Raw genomic sequence first — 17453 nt, forward strand, 5'->3', positions numbered from 1 at the left:
GATGAAATAAAAGAAATTATTCAGATTGTGAAGGGAGACGAAAATTTAATAGTCATGGGTGACTGGAATTCGAGTGTAGGAAAAGGGAGAGAAGGAAACATAGTAGGTGAATATGGATTGGGGGACAGAAATGAAAGAGGAAGCCGCCTGGTAGAATTTTGCACAGAGCACAACATAATCATAACTAACACTTGGTTTAAGAATCATGAAAGAAGGTTGTATACATGGAAGAACCCTGGAGATACTAAAAGGTATCAGATAGATTATATAATGGTAAGACAGAGATTTAGGAACCAGGTTTTAAATTGTAAGACATTTCCAGGGGCAGATGTGGATTCTGACCACAATCTATTGGTTATGACCTGTAGATTAAAACTGAAGAAACTGCAAAAAGGTGGGAATTTAAGGAGATGGGACCTGGATAAACTAAAAGAACCAGAGGTTGTACAGAGATTCAGGGAGAGCATAAGGGAGCAATTGACAGGAATGGGGGAAACAAATACAGTAGAAGAAGAATGGGTAGCTTTGAGGGATGAAGTAGTGAAGGCAGCAGAGGATCAAGTAGGTAAAAAGACGAGGGCTAGTAGAAATCCTTGGGTGACAGAAGAAATATTGAATTTAATTGATGAAAGGAGAAAATATAAAAATGCAGTAAGTGAAACAGGCAAAAAGGAATACAAACGTCTCAAAAATGAGATCGACAGGAAGTGCAAAATGGCTAAGCAGGGATGGCTAGAGGACAAATGTAAGGATGTAGAGGCTTGTCTCACTAGGGGTAAGATAGATACTGCCTACAGGAAAATTAAAGAGACCTTTGGAGAGAAGAGAACCACTTGTATGAATATCAAGAGCTCGGATGGCAACCCAGTTCTAAGCAAAGAAGGGAAAGCAGAAAGGTGGAAGGAGTATATAGAGGGTCTATACAAGGGCGATGTACTTGAGGACAATATTATGGAAATGGAAGAGGATATAGATGAAGATGAAATGGGAGATACGATACTGCGTGAAGAGTTTGACAGAGCACTGAAAGACCTGAGTCGAAACAAGGCCCCCGGAGTAGACAATATTCCATTGGAACTACTGACGGCCGTGGGAGAGGCAGTCCTGACAAAACTCTACTAGCTGGTGAGCAAGATGTATGAAACAGGCGAAATACCCTCAGACTTCAAGAAGAATATAATAATTCCAATCCCAAAGAAAGCAGGTGTTGACAGATGTGAAAATTACCGAACTATCAGCTTAATAAGTCACAGCTGCAAAATACTAACACGACTTCTTTACAGACGAATGGAAAAACTAGTAGAAGCCAACCTCGGGGAAGATCAGTTTGGATTCCGTAGAAACACTGGAACACGTGAGGCAATACTGACCTTACGACTTATCTTAGAAGAAAGATTAAGGAAAGGCAAACCTACGTTTCTAGCATTTGTAGACTTAGAGAAAGCTTTTGACAATGTTGACTGGAATACTCTCTTTCAAATTCTAAAGGTGGCAGGGGTAAAATACAGGGAGCGAAAGGCTATTTACAATTTGTACAGAAACCAGATGGCAGTTATAAGAGTCGAGGGACATGAAAGGGAAGCAGTGGTTGGGAAGGGAGTAAGACAGGGTTGTAGCCTCTCCCCGATGTTGTTCAATCTGTATATTGAGCAAGCAGTAAAGGAAACAAAAGAAAAATTCGGAGTAGGTATTAATATTCATGGAGAAGAAATAAAAACTTTGAGGTTCGCCGATGACATTGTAATTCTGTCAGAGACAGCAAAGGACTTGGAAGAGCAGTTGAATGGAATGGACAGTGTCTTGAAAGGAGGATATAAGATGAACATCAACAAAAGCAAAACAAGGATAATGGAATGTAGTCTAATTAAGTCGGGTGATGCTGAGGGAATTAGATTAGGAAATGAGGCACTTAAAGTAGTTAAGGAGTTTTGCTATTTGGGGAGCAAAATAACTGATGATGGTCGAAGTAGAGAGGATATAAAATGTAGGCTGGCAATGGCAAGGAAAGCGTTCCTGAAGAAGAGAAATTTGTTAACATCCAGTATTGATTTAAGTGTCAGGAAGTCATTTCAGAAAGTATTCGTATGGAGTGTAGCCATGTATGGAAGTGAAACATGGACGATAAATAGTTTGGACAAGAAGAGAATAGAAACTTTCGAAATGTGGTGCTATAGAAGAATGCTGAAGATTAGATGGGTAGATCACATAACTAATGAGGAAGTATTGAATAGGATTGGGGAGAAGAGAAGTTTGTGGCACAACTTGACCAGAAGAAGGGATCGGTTGGTAGGACATGTTCTGAGGCATCAAGGGATCACCAATTTAGTATTGGAGGGCAGCGTGGTGGGTAAAAATCGTAGAGGGAGACCAAGAGATGAATACACTAAGGAGATTCAGAAGGATGTAGGTTGCAGTAGGTACTGGGAGATGAAAAAGCTTGCACAGGATAGAGTAGCATGGAGAGCTGCATCAAACCAGTCTCAGGACTGAAGACCACAACAACAACAACAATGATTGACCTGTGATTTAAAGTCGACGTACAATTTTAAAATGTTAGAAATACGGAAATGAAGTAATACAAAATGCTACGCTTGTAACGTACGTTGTTGTTCTAGATTGTATAGCTCTGGTGTTTACAGGGTCACAGAGAAAGCATCCTAGGTTTTGGAGGGAAAAGCCGTAATTATAATGGTCTGCACAACAACAGAAACAAGGAAGACAACTTAAGGAAAAATAATGTAATGTGTGTTCAAGCTCACAATCGACATTGAAGTAGATAGTTCCTGTGAATTAGTATCGGCAGAGGTTATATTCGACAACCAGAATAACTTAATAACTGACTCATTTTACCTACACCCTTTCTCAGATGAAACAGTTGCTGAACAGTTCAAAGAAAACTTGAGTCTCATCACAAATAGGTACCCTACTCATAGAATAATATTTGGCAGTGGCTTTAATCTACCTTTCGTGTGTTGACAAAAATACATTTTCATACACTATTGTAAATAGAAAACAACTTCCGTAATTGTTCTAAATGCCTTTTCAAAAATTATTTTTGATAATTAGTTGACGAGGCCATTCAAATTGTAAATGATTACGAAAACACACTTGACCTCTTAGCCACAAATAATCCTGAGCATCACGAAGGATACAGGGATTAGTGAACACGCAGTCGTAGTGAGACTCACTTCCGTAACAAAGAAATTCACCAAAATTAAACGCGACGTATATCTATTTATAGAAGCAGCTAAAAATTCGGTATACGTCTTTCTAACAGATAGTCTCCAATTCTTCCAGTCTATGTAAATGAAGACCATATGTGGCTTAAGTTCAAAGAAATAGTATCAACAGCACTCGAGATATTCATACCAAATAAATTAATAATAGACGGAGCTGATCCCCCATTGTACACAAAACGCGACAGGAGCACCGCAAAAGGCACGTAAATTTTAGATGAACGCAAAATCTCCAAGATTGATGAAGTTTTATTGAGGCTCGAAGTTTCGTACGGATTTCAATGCGAGATTCATTTAATAATTTCCACAACGAAACTCGCTCTAGAAATGTGGCGGAAAATCCAAAGAGACTCTGGTCCTATGTTAAGTAAACCAGCGGAAAGGCTCAGTAAGTACCTTTACTGCGCGACAGCGACGGTAATGTTACTGATGACAGTGCCACTAAAGTGAAGTTACTAAATACATTTTCCGAAATTCCTTCACCAAAGAACATGAAGTAAATGTTCCAGAATTCGAAATTAGAACAGCTGCAAACATAATTTAGAAGTAGATATCCCTGGTGTTGCAAAGCAACTTAAATTACACTATCAAAGAACTAATGTTGCATAAGTGCCTGGACTGTCAGTGACAGAGGAAATGATCAAATATCTTTTCAAAAACTCTCTAATGTATAAGAAAAGTAGGTCTAATACATTTGTTTCTGATGTTCTTTTGTAACAATTAATTTTCAGCAGTAATCTGCTTGCCTAGTTTCAGTTGCTTTTACTGGCCTGTTTAAAGATAATCAACAACTTAGTAGGAAATTATAATTTTTAAAGAACTATATCTAAATGCACTTAAGTAGATTTACATCTATGTTTGCAGCTTAATTTAAAAAAAAGTATTTGAGGTGCCAAAATTGTCAACCTTAGGATCAGATGACTTTTGGGATGTCAGTTTTAGGTGCAATTCAAAGCTTCAGTTCCCATTTTCTTTTACAAAACCGTATACATTTTGTTTAACAAACCATCATATTTTAGGTGGTAGTTGCAGCTCTGAAGCTTCAGCAAATAATTTTAGAACTCACAATTATTTAATAGTATGGCCATAATATTCGAAGGTAGAAAATAGTTATCTTAAACGTGACAACACTAGGGATACTTTTGTGAGGCTTGAAACACTCTTTAATTTTTACATTAAAGGCTGATTCCCATCATACTTTGCACAGGCTTTGGGCTGTCAAAATGACAAATGACCATTTACCATTTTGGCGTGTGTAAAATCAGCCTAAACACGCTGAATTAGTGTACTCTCTATTTACAATTACAACTTAATATTAGCGCCGATAATGCTGCTTCGGTGCTTTAATAATTATATCTCAGTAATCTGCGAGGACTCAGTGGTCTTCATAGTTTTTTAATACATTATTTTTAACGTATTATAGTCCAGTTTCTGAATATGGGCAATGGCTTTCAAGCAAGGACTAATGTTGCCAGTCTCTTCATAATTCTTTACGATTCTCTCAATCCTGTCGTCCAGCTTCAAGTACTTCTTCTTCCTCTTCTTACCTTCAAGATTCATTTCCAATTTCATGTACATGCAGATTGTGAGCTCTGCTTCCTTTTTCAAGCACTCCACCAAATCGTTGATTCTACGGTGAGGGTTTCCAATAATACTATTTATTTTGTTGTGCCACCATTCAACAGCATTCGTCGTTCGTAGCCTTTTTTCCCGAAACAGTCCCACACTTCTATTGCGATATCCTTATTCCCTATATAGTTATCCACAAAGTACTCAAAAATTTGAGAGAACCATCCGTTATCAGGAGCTTCTGCATGAATTTCAATCCATCCATTGCTTACGTCCTCCGGTTTTACAAATGCCAGCGCTGCACACATGCTGACGTGAAGTCTTAAATCCTCGTTCTGGCGGTACTCCTCAGTTAGACGGAGAACTCGAATTCTTCTCCATAAACTCTTCTTCATATGGAAATAGAATCCATTTATTTCAATTGTGGGAAAAACTTGACGAATGGCCGATATCGTAGCTGTCTCAAAGTCGACGTTTACTTGTTTAGGACACCAATCAGGGACTGCCTGTTTTATCAGAAGAAGGAGACGAACATATGTGTCTTCCTTCTTATTAGGGAGCAGTGCAAATACAGTAGGAAGTATGTTTGTTTCTTTAATCGGGCCTCCTAAGTGTACTTGAATAGTGTAGATGTGTGCAAACTGCTTGCTGCATCTCTTAAATGTTCCATCCATAAAATTTGGGGACATGTTTTTAAACTTGCCTTTCCTTTGCTTCCACTAAAAATCATTATTTTCTCCTCTGATCTATCTTCTTCCAGAGGAAAACTACTGCCATCTCCCGTTTTTAATAGACCTTCATGAAGATCAATTTCATAAGAGTTCTTGGGCTCTTGTTGATTCCCCGGCGCTTGACTCCATCGACGACGCATGATTCTCTTCATAGATTCTGAATTAAGCATCGCTGAAACAAAGTCATAAACTTTATTATGTAGATTTTCCATTTCAACCTCGTTTATCTCCGATAACTGTGTAGTTGCTTCCCGAGACCTTCTCTTCGCCCTTTCCATTTGCTTTCTCACTTTCAGAGCTGCATCGTCAGGTGGTCCACAGAGATGCTCTAATATGTTCAACACTTCTCCGTTCCTCGAAAGCAGCTTTCCCTCGCAATGATCCGCTTTTCGGCGTAAGCACATCCACGTAACAACACCTTCTTTAGATTCCCTCTGTTTAAGACATGCGTAACCTTTGTAATGAGCGGGAGGCCTGCCCTTGTTCGTTGTAATAACTTCCATACTAATGGTCACGTTAGGAACTTCGAAAGCAAACTGGGCGGGCGGGTGAGGAGGAGGAGGAGGAGGGGGAGACAAGGGACCCAGCCCTTCGGAGCAGGTAAAATCGTGGCAAATGTCCGGCGTGGCAAATGTCCGCATACCCCTAGCATCAGTGCTCTTTACCTACGAAGCATCGTTTACCAAAATTGGCATCCTCAAGCAGCATAATCGTAATCTGTGGACTACTCGTTCTCTCCCAGTTTAAAACGGATTCTGTGTGATTATAGAAAACCAGATCACCTCTATTGAAGAAATATTCAGAAAACAGGGCATGGCAGTCACGATAAACACTCATTTTCGTAACATGGGAAAAAACGCATTTCTTTTTATCGGGGATGAGTCTCAGCCTGTTACTTCAACAAGTTTAAATCACGAATAAACTCACTTGAGAAAAAAATTGCTTATTTGATTTACAGGGGGCATAATATACGTGTAGGCATGCATATCTCTTTCTCCGTCTTCTAAGCGTTTATTTCTGCATTCATCTTCACTCATTGCCACAGTCTCAGGACGCACTGGTACCCATAATCCGTCACTGTGACATATACATCTTAAAGTAGATGTTAATTTAGGATATTCCACAGTTTTGTTTGTTTTAAAGGTGCTTCCAGCTATTTGTCGCACACAGAAAACCAGTACCCGCTATTTGTCTCGTAGAGAAAAACAGTTCGTTGTGTGATCTCCAGGTTCCTTCCGCTTCATAAGAACACCATAGGACACGTGAAGCTACAAGAGGATTAAGTTTTCATTTTTACGATCTCAAAATTAACTCACCACAGATACAACAAAAACATGCGTTATTCACACTTGTACAAGATATTTCTGATTCTGAATTCACACAAAACACAAATCTTGGCGAACCTACAGCAACTCACTTCACAAGGTCAGAGCTCTCTCACTGCTGAGACTGATGCAACAAACACAAAGTGATTCAATCGAACGTGATCGTAACTCATCACCCTCCTTTGTATCCTGGCGGAGAATGCCGGAACTGAAGATCGTGTATGGAAGTCCTTGCATATATTTCGCATGTTACCAGAATTAAAACCACAAAAATACATAAAAGCAAATTAATTAAGTAACGACAGAGTAATCAATAAGCAACATTTTCGAGTTATTTTACAAACCGGGGGTACAGTAAGACGAAAACTGCGCTCGGTGAGCAGAAAAGGATTTCATTCTCGAATGCAGTAACCACAGCTTAGCTAAGACACCATTCATATTCTTTGTGACAAAAGTTCAGTTGGCCAGTGTAATTTTAGTTACTGAGCATCACAGACGTTAATAAAGTAAGTAATGGAAGTGGTGCACCACAGCCATAGTTTCAAAGTATTAATTATTCGTACGACTAGTTTCAATGCTATGTTTGCGTTATCTTTAGGTTCTGCTACTAAGCAAGTATGTACATCTTGTCATTGGCTCATTTGTCATAGGACTCATAAAATACCTAGGTGCTGCGGATCTCTATTCATCAGATGTTTATATACCTAACGTGTAGTCACCACTGTGATATCATGGACATAATGTGACATAGCAGATGCTAGTACACAACGAGAAAAATGCCTGTGCTAAAATGGAACGAAATACCGACACAATACAGCAGGAAATTTCAGAAGAGTGAAAGTTATAGTCGGAGTGCGGTGGAAGTTTACATCGTGAAATACAGATATTGACACTCAATGCACAGAGTCGTTGCTAAGACGAAACGCACGAAACAACAAGGCGTTTAACGATTTCTATGAGTCATTTTTCTTTTGTAGTGTGACGACTGTACATGGTGAGTAATGTTCGCAACAGTAATATTGCGATAATACTCTATGGGAGACGCGTGCTTTCCATGGTTGACTCTTCAATGGAATGTTCGTGGTCGTGTATTAACGCAGATGTGTCCACTTCTGTGTTTTGTGGGATAAACACCAGAAATTCAAATGAAATGTAAATTAATTAATTTTTAATCGTGTATGTGGCATTCAGTGTGGCAGTTTTAATGGAATATTTAAATGGAATGAAGTTTGTAGCTGCAGGAATGGAATACCGATACTCCATAACTGTTTTTTCTTTACTTTAAGCAACAAGATTTTATATTCGTTGCCCATATCAAGAAACCTCTATCTTCGAAACGTCCTGTTTTTTAAATATCTCATGATTTACAAATTTTTTATTATAATTTCTGTATATCATAAAATTATTGGCCATTCCGTTTACGATTACAGGGTCGATTTTTATAGGTATCGAATCAAGACAAATTCGGAAATGTTGCTCTCCCATCTTCTGTTCAAGTATGCAAGCATATTTTCCTACCAGATGGTGGGCAGTAATTTGCGTAAGTTTCTTTTAGTCATCGTCCATCACCATCGGCACTGTTTGAAAGTCATATGCACAGCCTCACAAACAAATGTAGTTTTAGATAAACAGAGGAAGTATAGTATAACTGTACAGGATCGTCTCAGACAAAATTTATCTCTGTCTTGAAGAAGCAATGTGGCACTCTCTCTCAACCGGCAGAGGATCACAATACGCAAAGTACAACCTCACAACAGTATGGGACTATGGTTCTGTCTATATTAGCCGAAATCCATGCACTTACATTAAACCCATCAGACTGACACAAAAATATAATCGGTCTCTTCTGTGCTACAATACTCGCCTAGAAAAACCTATGGTATTCTATTATGTTATACTGGAATGTTCAAATTTGAAAGCGTTCAGTACATACTTTATGTAACATACTCCATTCAGGATTAACTCTACTCATCAAAATTAGGCCAGATACTTGCAAGTAAGCCCGTTAATATCGATTAAATTTGTGGAAACAGCGAATACGGTATTCAACTCTAAAGAAGTTATACGAATATTAAGAATGCCTACCAAACAAAATACGTCCTGTCTTATCTAGACTTGCAGTCAGATTTGACATTTACTCTCCGTAGTTTCACTTTACCTTTACATCTTACATATGAATGTGCGAAGACTTTCAAAAGTGTGAAAGTTATTAGACTGTATCAAAAATTTTAGAAACTGCTACTTCCCTTCATTCCCGATCTAAATAAGGTATTAAACAGATTTTCCAAAGCAAAATTTTTATCACATGTTTCAGCTTTACAGCTTTAATGAATTTATTACCTCTGTATTGAAGCAGGATCGGTAACACTGCTTAAACGATTGTTTACCATGTAACCTCTGGCTGATTTAAACAACTTCTCGAGTAAGTTCTGTTAACAAAAATGTGATCTGCATACGTTTTAAGAGTGACGTGCGCTTAGTCAACAAATAATAATGTTGATGTCTTTATATTGTACAGATATTATAATTTTATGGACTATTTTGGATTGATTTAAAGTTTTGAAGTTATTACAGATAAAGTGTAGTTCCTTCTTTAAAATGTGCTATTAGAAGGGTCCTACTGTAAGAAAAATGTATACACAATAAAATACATAAATTACTATAAACAGTACAATAACACGTAATCTGTATAACACAAGAATTAAATACTGGACTCGACAAGGAAGATGCGTACGACAGTGTACGAAGAATCAAAGAAATTAACGCAAACTAGCCAAGTCGCTGAAGCCAAAAGCGGGGTTACCAGTCAACATAAAGAAGCCCTTGGGAGAGGATAAATTATAAATTTGTTCTTCCAGAAAGAAAAGAAATCGCTCTAGATCCTCTACGACTCCAGACATGAAAGAAACCCGAATTAACTTCTGGAGTGGCTCAAAAGAGAAGCTGTAACACCCATACACCCATATTGGTTAAGACGCAAGGACCATGTGATGGTAAGTGTGACAGTACGGAAACAAAGATATCGGTTCCGAAGCACAACAGCAACGAGATAGAAAACTGTACATAAGCTTCCTAATATGACAGTCCTCTCTTCTACTCAATTTCATACAGTTTTGATAGATGCTTTCTACCATATTCTGAAGAAAGGTTAATATCAAAATATTTACTGGAAATGCTGTTACTCAAATAACAGCTAGACAACACTGGAAGGTCGTAGCGACACTAGATTACTGATACTGACACAGTTACACTGTCTAAACTCAGCACACACATTTTCTGAATGATATATAAAATTTTATGCACTTCATATGACAAGCCATTACAAGGTAAATACAGTAAAAGCCCTGACACATTAATCAGTTTAAAAGTATGACAAACTTTTTGCCACATTAATTACCAGGAGAGTAATTTATTTTACTGGCGCTTATTATAAGTTCAGGACCTGACAAATGTTGGGGCTCATTTATATAACATACTCGTATATACATCTACATGCAGGTTATTTCATTAACCCAGTGAAACCAGTTTTAAAAAGTGAATGGGTGTCGGATGTTATCCTAGGTAGTAACGAGAAGTGGATAATGATAGAAATTATATACTAAATGTTAACTGGAGCCACATCGATCTGCTATTATCTTTTGAATAGAAAAAACATATACCGAGACCTCCTTCTACATATTAATCAATATATATCGCCGTCATGATCGTTATGGAAAGGGACAATCCACCGGTATTGTCCCTCAAGCTCAGAGCCAGGAAGTTTTGACAGATACAACGTGGCTGGCTGCAAGTTGTTGTTATTTATTTTCCTTTTTTTCATTTCGATCCCTTCTGTCTTTACAGTTCTTACCTAATAGTGCTTGCTCTCGTGCCTGATGTCTTAAACATACCCTGTCAACCTGTCCCATTTTCTTGTCACTGCTCTCCATACGTTTCTTTCCTCGCTGATTCTGAAGAGAACGTCCTCATTCCCTGTCAGTCCACCTAATTTTCAGCATCCTTCGGTAACACATCATCTAATATGCATCGACTTCCTTTTTTTTCGGATATCCCATACTCCATGATTCACTTTCGTAAAATGCTGTGTCACAAACAAAAAATTCAGCTTCGTCTATCATGTGCTGCTTTGTTTGCAAGGCAGCAGAATTCTTACAGAAATTGCGGTTTATGTCAGGGTCGCCATATGACATTAAACCTGTAATTTCCTTTCTGCCGCTCCGCATTACTTTCATCTTGCTTCAATTAAAATTCAGTCCATATTCTCTACTCATGAGACTGTTTATTCCATTCAGCAGAACTTGTAATTCTGCTTTACTTTCACTGAGGATAGCAATGTCACCATCGAATGTTATCACTGATGGCGTTTCACCTTGAATTTTAATCGTAGTCATGAATTCTCCGTTTTTTCCGTCGTTGCTTCATCGACGTGCAGATTGATCAGTGGAGGAGAAATACTACAGCTCCCTCTTCATGCGGGTACTTCGTTTTTGGTGTTCCGTTCTTGTTGTTCCCTTTTAGTTCTTGTATGTATTCTATATTACCAGTGTTTTTCAGCAGCTTACAAATTTCGAACATATTGTGCCATTTTACATTGTAGAACGCTTTTTCTTGGCTGACAAACCCTATGAAGTTGTTTTGTTTTTTCTTCAGTCGTCCTTCCTTATCGAGTGCAAGATGCCTTATAACACGACCACCGCCCGATTCACAAGTGTTACAGCGTGCCTCTCGTCCAGCGCTATGTGTGTCCAGACAACTTAACATAAGGAAAGAGCGTCAGAGCGGGTACTGAGGAGCCCTTTAGATCTGTTTACAAGGAACTCTGGAAGACCACGCACTTCTAACAGTTACCATTTACAGTTCTGTCCTCCAATGATTTAGACCATATTGACAAATACATTTTACATGTTGGGAGTACAGTATGATTTGATTTCAGGCTCAGTTTTGCAATGTTCTCGTAAAAGCTCATGCACATATAGCAGAGATTTTCGAACATAAAAACATGCACTTGTGGTTCCATGTGCGATGATTCGTTACAGCATGGCGTTGTCAGTGATACTAAAAATCTGTTTGGGAACGACTGGAGCATGGCACAAGAACCTAGTATACAACTTCTTACACACTCTGAAGTAATGTTCAACAAATAAGTGGTTTCATCAAGACAACCCACTGAAGAAGGTGTGATTTCCGCCATCTGTTCAAACAATCATCGAAACTCTGAAATGTACGAGTATATGTTTCTTTACCAGTCAGTCTTTTTATTCTTACTGTTTGGCATTCTAGGTGAGGCCATTTCCTCCATATCTGAAGAAAGTAGCCAGTATTTCAAAGGAGCTAGGAATTAAAGAGTTCTGTATATTAACTGTCGCTCAGTCTGTGAAGCAAGTCGTGTGGTGTTTCATTTGCTTGTACGGCACTTGTATTGTGTGTATTGTTGAAGTGCCTTTATATGAATCGTCTGAAAAATAAAAAAATGATCCGGACATAAAATTTTCCATGACGGTTGAAATAGAGGTTTTCAGGCGGTGGTTCTCTTTTGTGTGTACGATGCACCACCGTCATAAAGGCATATCAATGACATTAAACCTTGCCATGAGCTGTAATCAGTCTAGAGTACGCATTAAGGTATTCACGGGACATAGAGATGCCAATGCAAATTTTTAATAAAACCACACTTACAGGGCTGGTATAACTCATCAAGAAACTTACAGACATATGGACTTCTTATAAATAAATGTTTCCCTGAGACATTTAACTATCTTTTTAATACGTATGATAATTATCGAAGCAGACTAAATGAATTAAAATTTGTGCTATAGCCGGGACTCGAAAAAATGGCTCTGAGCACTATGGGACTTAACATCTCAGGTCATCAGTCCCCTAGAACTTAGAACTACTTAAACCTAACTAACCTAAGAACATCACATACATCCATGCCCGAGGCAGGATTCGAACCTGCGACCGTAGAGGTCGCGCGGTTCCAGACTGAAGCACCTAGAACCGCTCGGCCACCAGCGGCCGGTCCGGGACTCGAATCCGGGACTTTTTGTTTGCTAGGCAGAAATGCTAGTCATTACACTACAGCAAGACGGTGTTCTACATTGCTGCACGAAGTGCCCTGCCCAACACAAGCTTCAATTCAATTTTCCATTATACATTGTTACTATTGTCAGGGCTCTCCGATATTGGCAAGCACACGAGCATTGGAGGTAATGGGTCGTCCTTGTACCATTGGTGATCTTATAGATATAATTGAATGTTTCCTTGAAACATTTAAGACTATTTTTATTATCTACGATAATGATCGAAGCAGACTAATAGTTCGTGCAGCAATGTTGACCATCGTGCTGTGGTAGTGTAATGGTTAGGATTTCTGCCTAATAAGTGCCGCCACGGTAGATCAGCGTGTTTGGTCAAAGGGTTGGCTGCCCTCTGTAATAAAAAAACTGAGCTAACCGATCAACGACAAACTTGAACGTATAACTTACGAAGTCCACCCCGAGTAGATGCGGCGAACGAAAACGAAGAAAATGAGAGTAATCAAAATAAAAAGTAAGCAAGAAGACCTGTGTTCAAGCCCCAGCAATGGGAAGAAAAATAAGTAAACAAACACGGGTTCAAGATCCGGCTGCATCACAAATTTTAATTCATTTCGTCTGCTTTGATCATTATATAGACTTCTGCTGAAAATGCGAAAATGTCAACCCAGTTCTGATAGCAAGCATTCCAATTAAACTGAATCGTTAACGAACGTGTAAGCCACAGAAAGAAAACACCATTGTGTTACATCCTCCTTTATTCAGCAGTTAAATGTTACTTAATTTTTCAAAAAATGACGATGTAATACAAAAGAAGTTTTTCTATTTTTGTTTTGAAAAATATAAACGTTGGTCTGTTGTGAAGTCTGTTGAGGACTCTGGAAGGTGTCTCCTATACATGGAGCTTAACCATACATGCGTTAGAGGCATGTAGAAAAATTTCTGTAAATTTTTTGTTTCTGTAGCTCTTTTCCTAGATCTGTGTGCTTGAGTCGAGATTTGTGGGTACTCTATAACACTACTTTCTTGAGATTGATGGTAAGCATACAAGAATTTGGTATAGTTGTGTCTGTATCAATATGTTTCCGGTGAACATAGACTCACACCTGCTGCTCTGTTTCGATATCTTCAAGTCAAGAAACGGACGTGCTGTCGAATTCGACCAGGACGAGAGATACTTTGCTGAGTACAACAACAAAATCATCACAGCAACAGATACCCCTGTATGTCGAATTCCGGCCATCCCTGCCCCCCCCCCCCCTCCACAAGCACATCCTTCAAAAGCAACTCCATCAGTAGAGAAGTGGTTTTAGTAATTTTGTTATAATATATATTCGTTAAGACAATTTATCATTCGTAATACATTTGTCTATGCAGAGTGATTTCCCCTACCTATGGGTCTTGGGCAATCCGCAGTATCTTCAAACAACATGTGCAAACTTTTCGCAATTTCTCGCTCGATTTCCACAAACTGTGAATCCTACAGGGAAAATGAATAGGACCTTGTTGTATAAAATTTATTGTAGTTAAATTTTGTACTGTGGTACGTTTTCGCTAGAGGCCGCAGTTTTCAAATTAGTCAAAAAAATCGTACAAAACTCACATTAAAATATACTTTTCTGGAAAAACCTGAGAACTGTGGTTTCCAACGAAATTATATTCTGGTACAAAATAAAACTATATAAACTTTCTACAGGAAGGTCCTGTCCATTTTATTGCAGGGCTAATAGTTTACACTTAACAAGAGGTTCAAGTGTTTCAAATGGCTCTGAGCACTATGGGACTTCACATCTGTGGTCATCAGTCCCCTAGAACTTAGAACTACTTAAACCTAACTAATCTAAAGACATGACACACATTCATGCTCGAGGCAGGATTCGAACCTGTGACCATAGCAGTCGCGCTGTTCCGGACTGAGCGCCTGGATTAACAAGAGGAAGAATATGAACATTTCGTGTGTGTTTTTTTGACGGTTTGTGTGTTGCGGGTTGCATAAAACTTGCAGATAGAGCAGTTGAATCACCCTCTATTTATTCTCTCCTGAAGATGGGCAGCATGCGATCGAAACGCACACTGTTATGTTGAGTCGAAATAGCTATAAGTGTGACTAGTAGTAGTTTAACACAAATATTTATAAACTAGACTAATTATAAATATTTAAGTGTCCATTTCTCCCCAACAGTAGATTTAAAATACCTACTCCCTAGCAGCTTTTGATTTGACATCTGGAATGTGCATAACAACACGATGCGAGTGCCGTAGTGGTAGCTGTAGACAGACGCCGGTGCTGTTGGCAGCTACGACGCGCGCGGCCGCGCCTCGGAGTCGGCGTCGCACTGGCGCGACAAGGCGATCCTGGGCGAGCGCGGCTACTTCCGCACCGTCACCACGCCGGCCACGCTGTCTCTCAGCGAGATCTCGGAGCGCGACGAGGGCGTCTACCGCTGCCGCGTCGACTTCCGACAGTCGCCGTCCCGCAACACACGCCTCAACCTCACCGTCGTAGGTGCGTACACAGCACAGCCGGCTAGCTGCCTGCCCGCCTTTGCGCCAAGCAATGCCCTGCTTCTGAAACTCTCGTCGCTGCTGCAAGGTATTCGTAAGATCCCGATCCAGTCAGTCAGATCCGTGCTGATTTAGGCCAACCAATCAACAACTAAAACACGAAATTATTAAAAAAAACTGTCTTGATCGCAACCAATTTTAACTTCTGACGGGTTTCGGCCTTTTAATTAAGGGCCATCGTCAGAGTTTGCACCATCTGGATGACGGATATAGCGCCTGACTCACTATTGAGTCTTCAGTCACTCATGATTCGATACAGTGACTGCGGACACCACAGCGCGTCAAGCGCCATCGCCGTCATCCAGATGGTGCAAACTCTGACGATGGCCCTTAATTAATAGGCCAAAACCCGTCAGAAGTTAATTCCGCTGCGATCAAGACATTTTTAAAAGTACTTTTATGACATCAAGATCGCTGTTCTGCAGCAGTGCTGTAATAAAACTATATATACTAAAACATGGGTCGTGCAAAACTCAGCTCGCTCTCTCCTCACATACATCAAGACAATAGGGTGCATGCAGTATCTCTTGACTCACAAGGGGAGGCCACGACGTTTGGGACGCGGATTTACTGCAAACTTCGTACACTCGTAGTACTCCATCAGGACAACAAAATGTGTAAGCAGTAGCGCGTACTTCTCAAGCGTTATTGAAAAAATCGCAAGATAATTTCGTTCTGTGTTGAAAGTCTTTTCGGGTTTGCTGCCGGATCCTAAAATCAACTTGACTCGATATTTCGGCGATCCAACTGTTCGCCATCTTCAGGGAATGCTGCTTCTGCTGATGAGTCCCGCTGAGAACTGACGCAAGATTGCAATTCGACGTCCTATATAGGCCACCGTTCAGTACACGGCGCATGCGCCGCCCATCACGGTTTCTGACTTCCAAAACAGGGAGGTGGCGCCGCCCTTAGTGAAACACTGCTGGCAACGATATATCGCAATCAAGGCCGCACCGAAGAACGTTCTGTTTTAATGCGAGATAATACAGGATTCCACGTTTTACTAAGAGGAAACCCATTGTCCCTGTTGATTAAATTATCAGCCAACCTAATTTCGATCGCCTCTTTATACACGCTATTCCAAAACCCGGAAATGTTGGCAATTACAACAGTTTCCTCAAATTTCATTTTGTGTCTCTCATTCAGACAGTGTTCTGCTACGGCCGATTTTTCCGGCTGTTGTAGCCTCGTGTGACGGCGATGTTCCACACACCTGTCATTCACTGTGCGAATTGAACGACCAACGTAAGCTTTCCCACATTGACACGGGATTTTGTACACCCCGGGTTTTCTAAGTCCCAAATCATCCTTCACAGAGCCGAGCAGAGCCCTAATCTTAGAGGGTGGACGGAACACACTCTTAATGTTAAAACTCCTTAAAATTCGTCCAATCTTAAACGATAAGCCTCCAGCATAAGGAAGAAAGGCCACAGATCTATGTTCCTCTTCGGACACCTCCGGAGACGGTCCATATTCCATAGCCCGACGAATCTGTTTCTCGGTGTATCCATTTTCCTTAAAAACAGTCATCAAATGCTCAAGTTCTTGGGTTAAGCTGTCTGCGTCGGAAATGGCATATGCTCTCCGTACCAAAGTCCTAAGGACGCCACTACGTTGGTGTGGTGGATGACAACTCTTAGGGTGCAGATACAAATCTGTGTGTGTCGGCTTTCGGTGAACGCTGTGTCCCACAGTTCCATCTAGTTTTTTATAAACCATTACGGGGTGTACAAAATCCCGTGTCAATGTGGGAAAGCTTACGTTGGCCGTTCTATTCGCACAGTGAATGACAGGTGTGTGGAACATCGCCGTCACACGAGGCTACAACAGCCGGAAAAATTGGCCGTAGCAGAACACTGCCTGAATGAGAGACACAAAATGAAATTTGAGGAAACTGTTGTAATTGCGATCGAAATTAGGTTGGCTGATAATTTAATCAACAGGGACAATGGGTTTCCTCTTAGCAAAACGTGGAATCCTGTATTATCTCGC

The 17453-nt window shown here is 39.9% G+C and overlaps 1 protein-coding gene across 1 annotated transcript in view; it reads left to right on the plus strand.

Moving 5' to 3' along the window:
- The window catches only part of LOC124796101 (nectin-2-like), a 339111-nt gene that overhangs the window by 211839 nt on the left and 109819 nt on the right, over nt 1–17453 (plus strand). The window contains exon 4 of the mRNA XM_047260188.1: nt 15194–15402. Coding sequence (XP_047116144.1) covers nt 15194–15402 — 209 coding nt within the window. The remainder of the gene's footprint in view (nt 1–15193; nt 15403–17453) is intronic.

This window comes from Schistocerca piceifrons, chromosome 4 (assembly GCF_021461385.2).
Source record: "Schistocerca piceifrons isolate TAMUIC-IGC-003096 chromosome 4, iqSchPice1.1, whole genome shotgun sequence".
NCBI lineage: Eukaryota > Metazoa > Arthropoda > Insecta > Orthoptera > Acrididae > Schistocerca > Schistocerca piceifrons.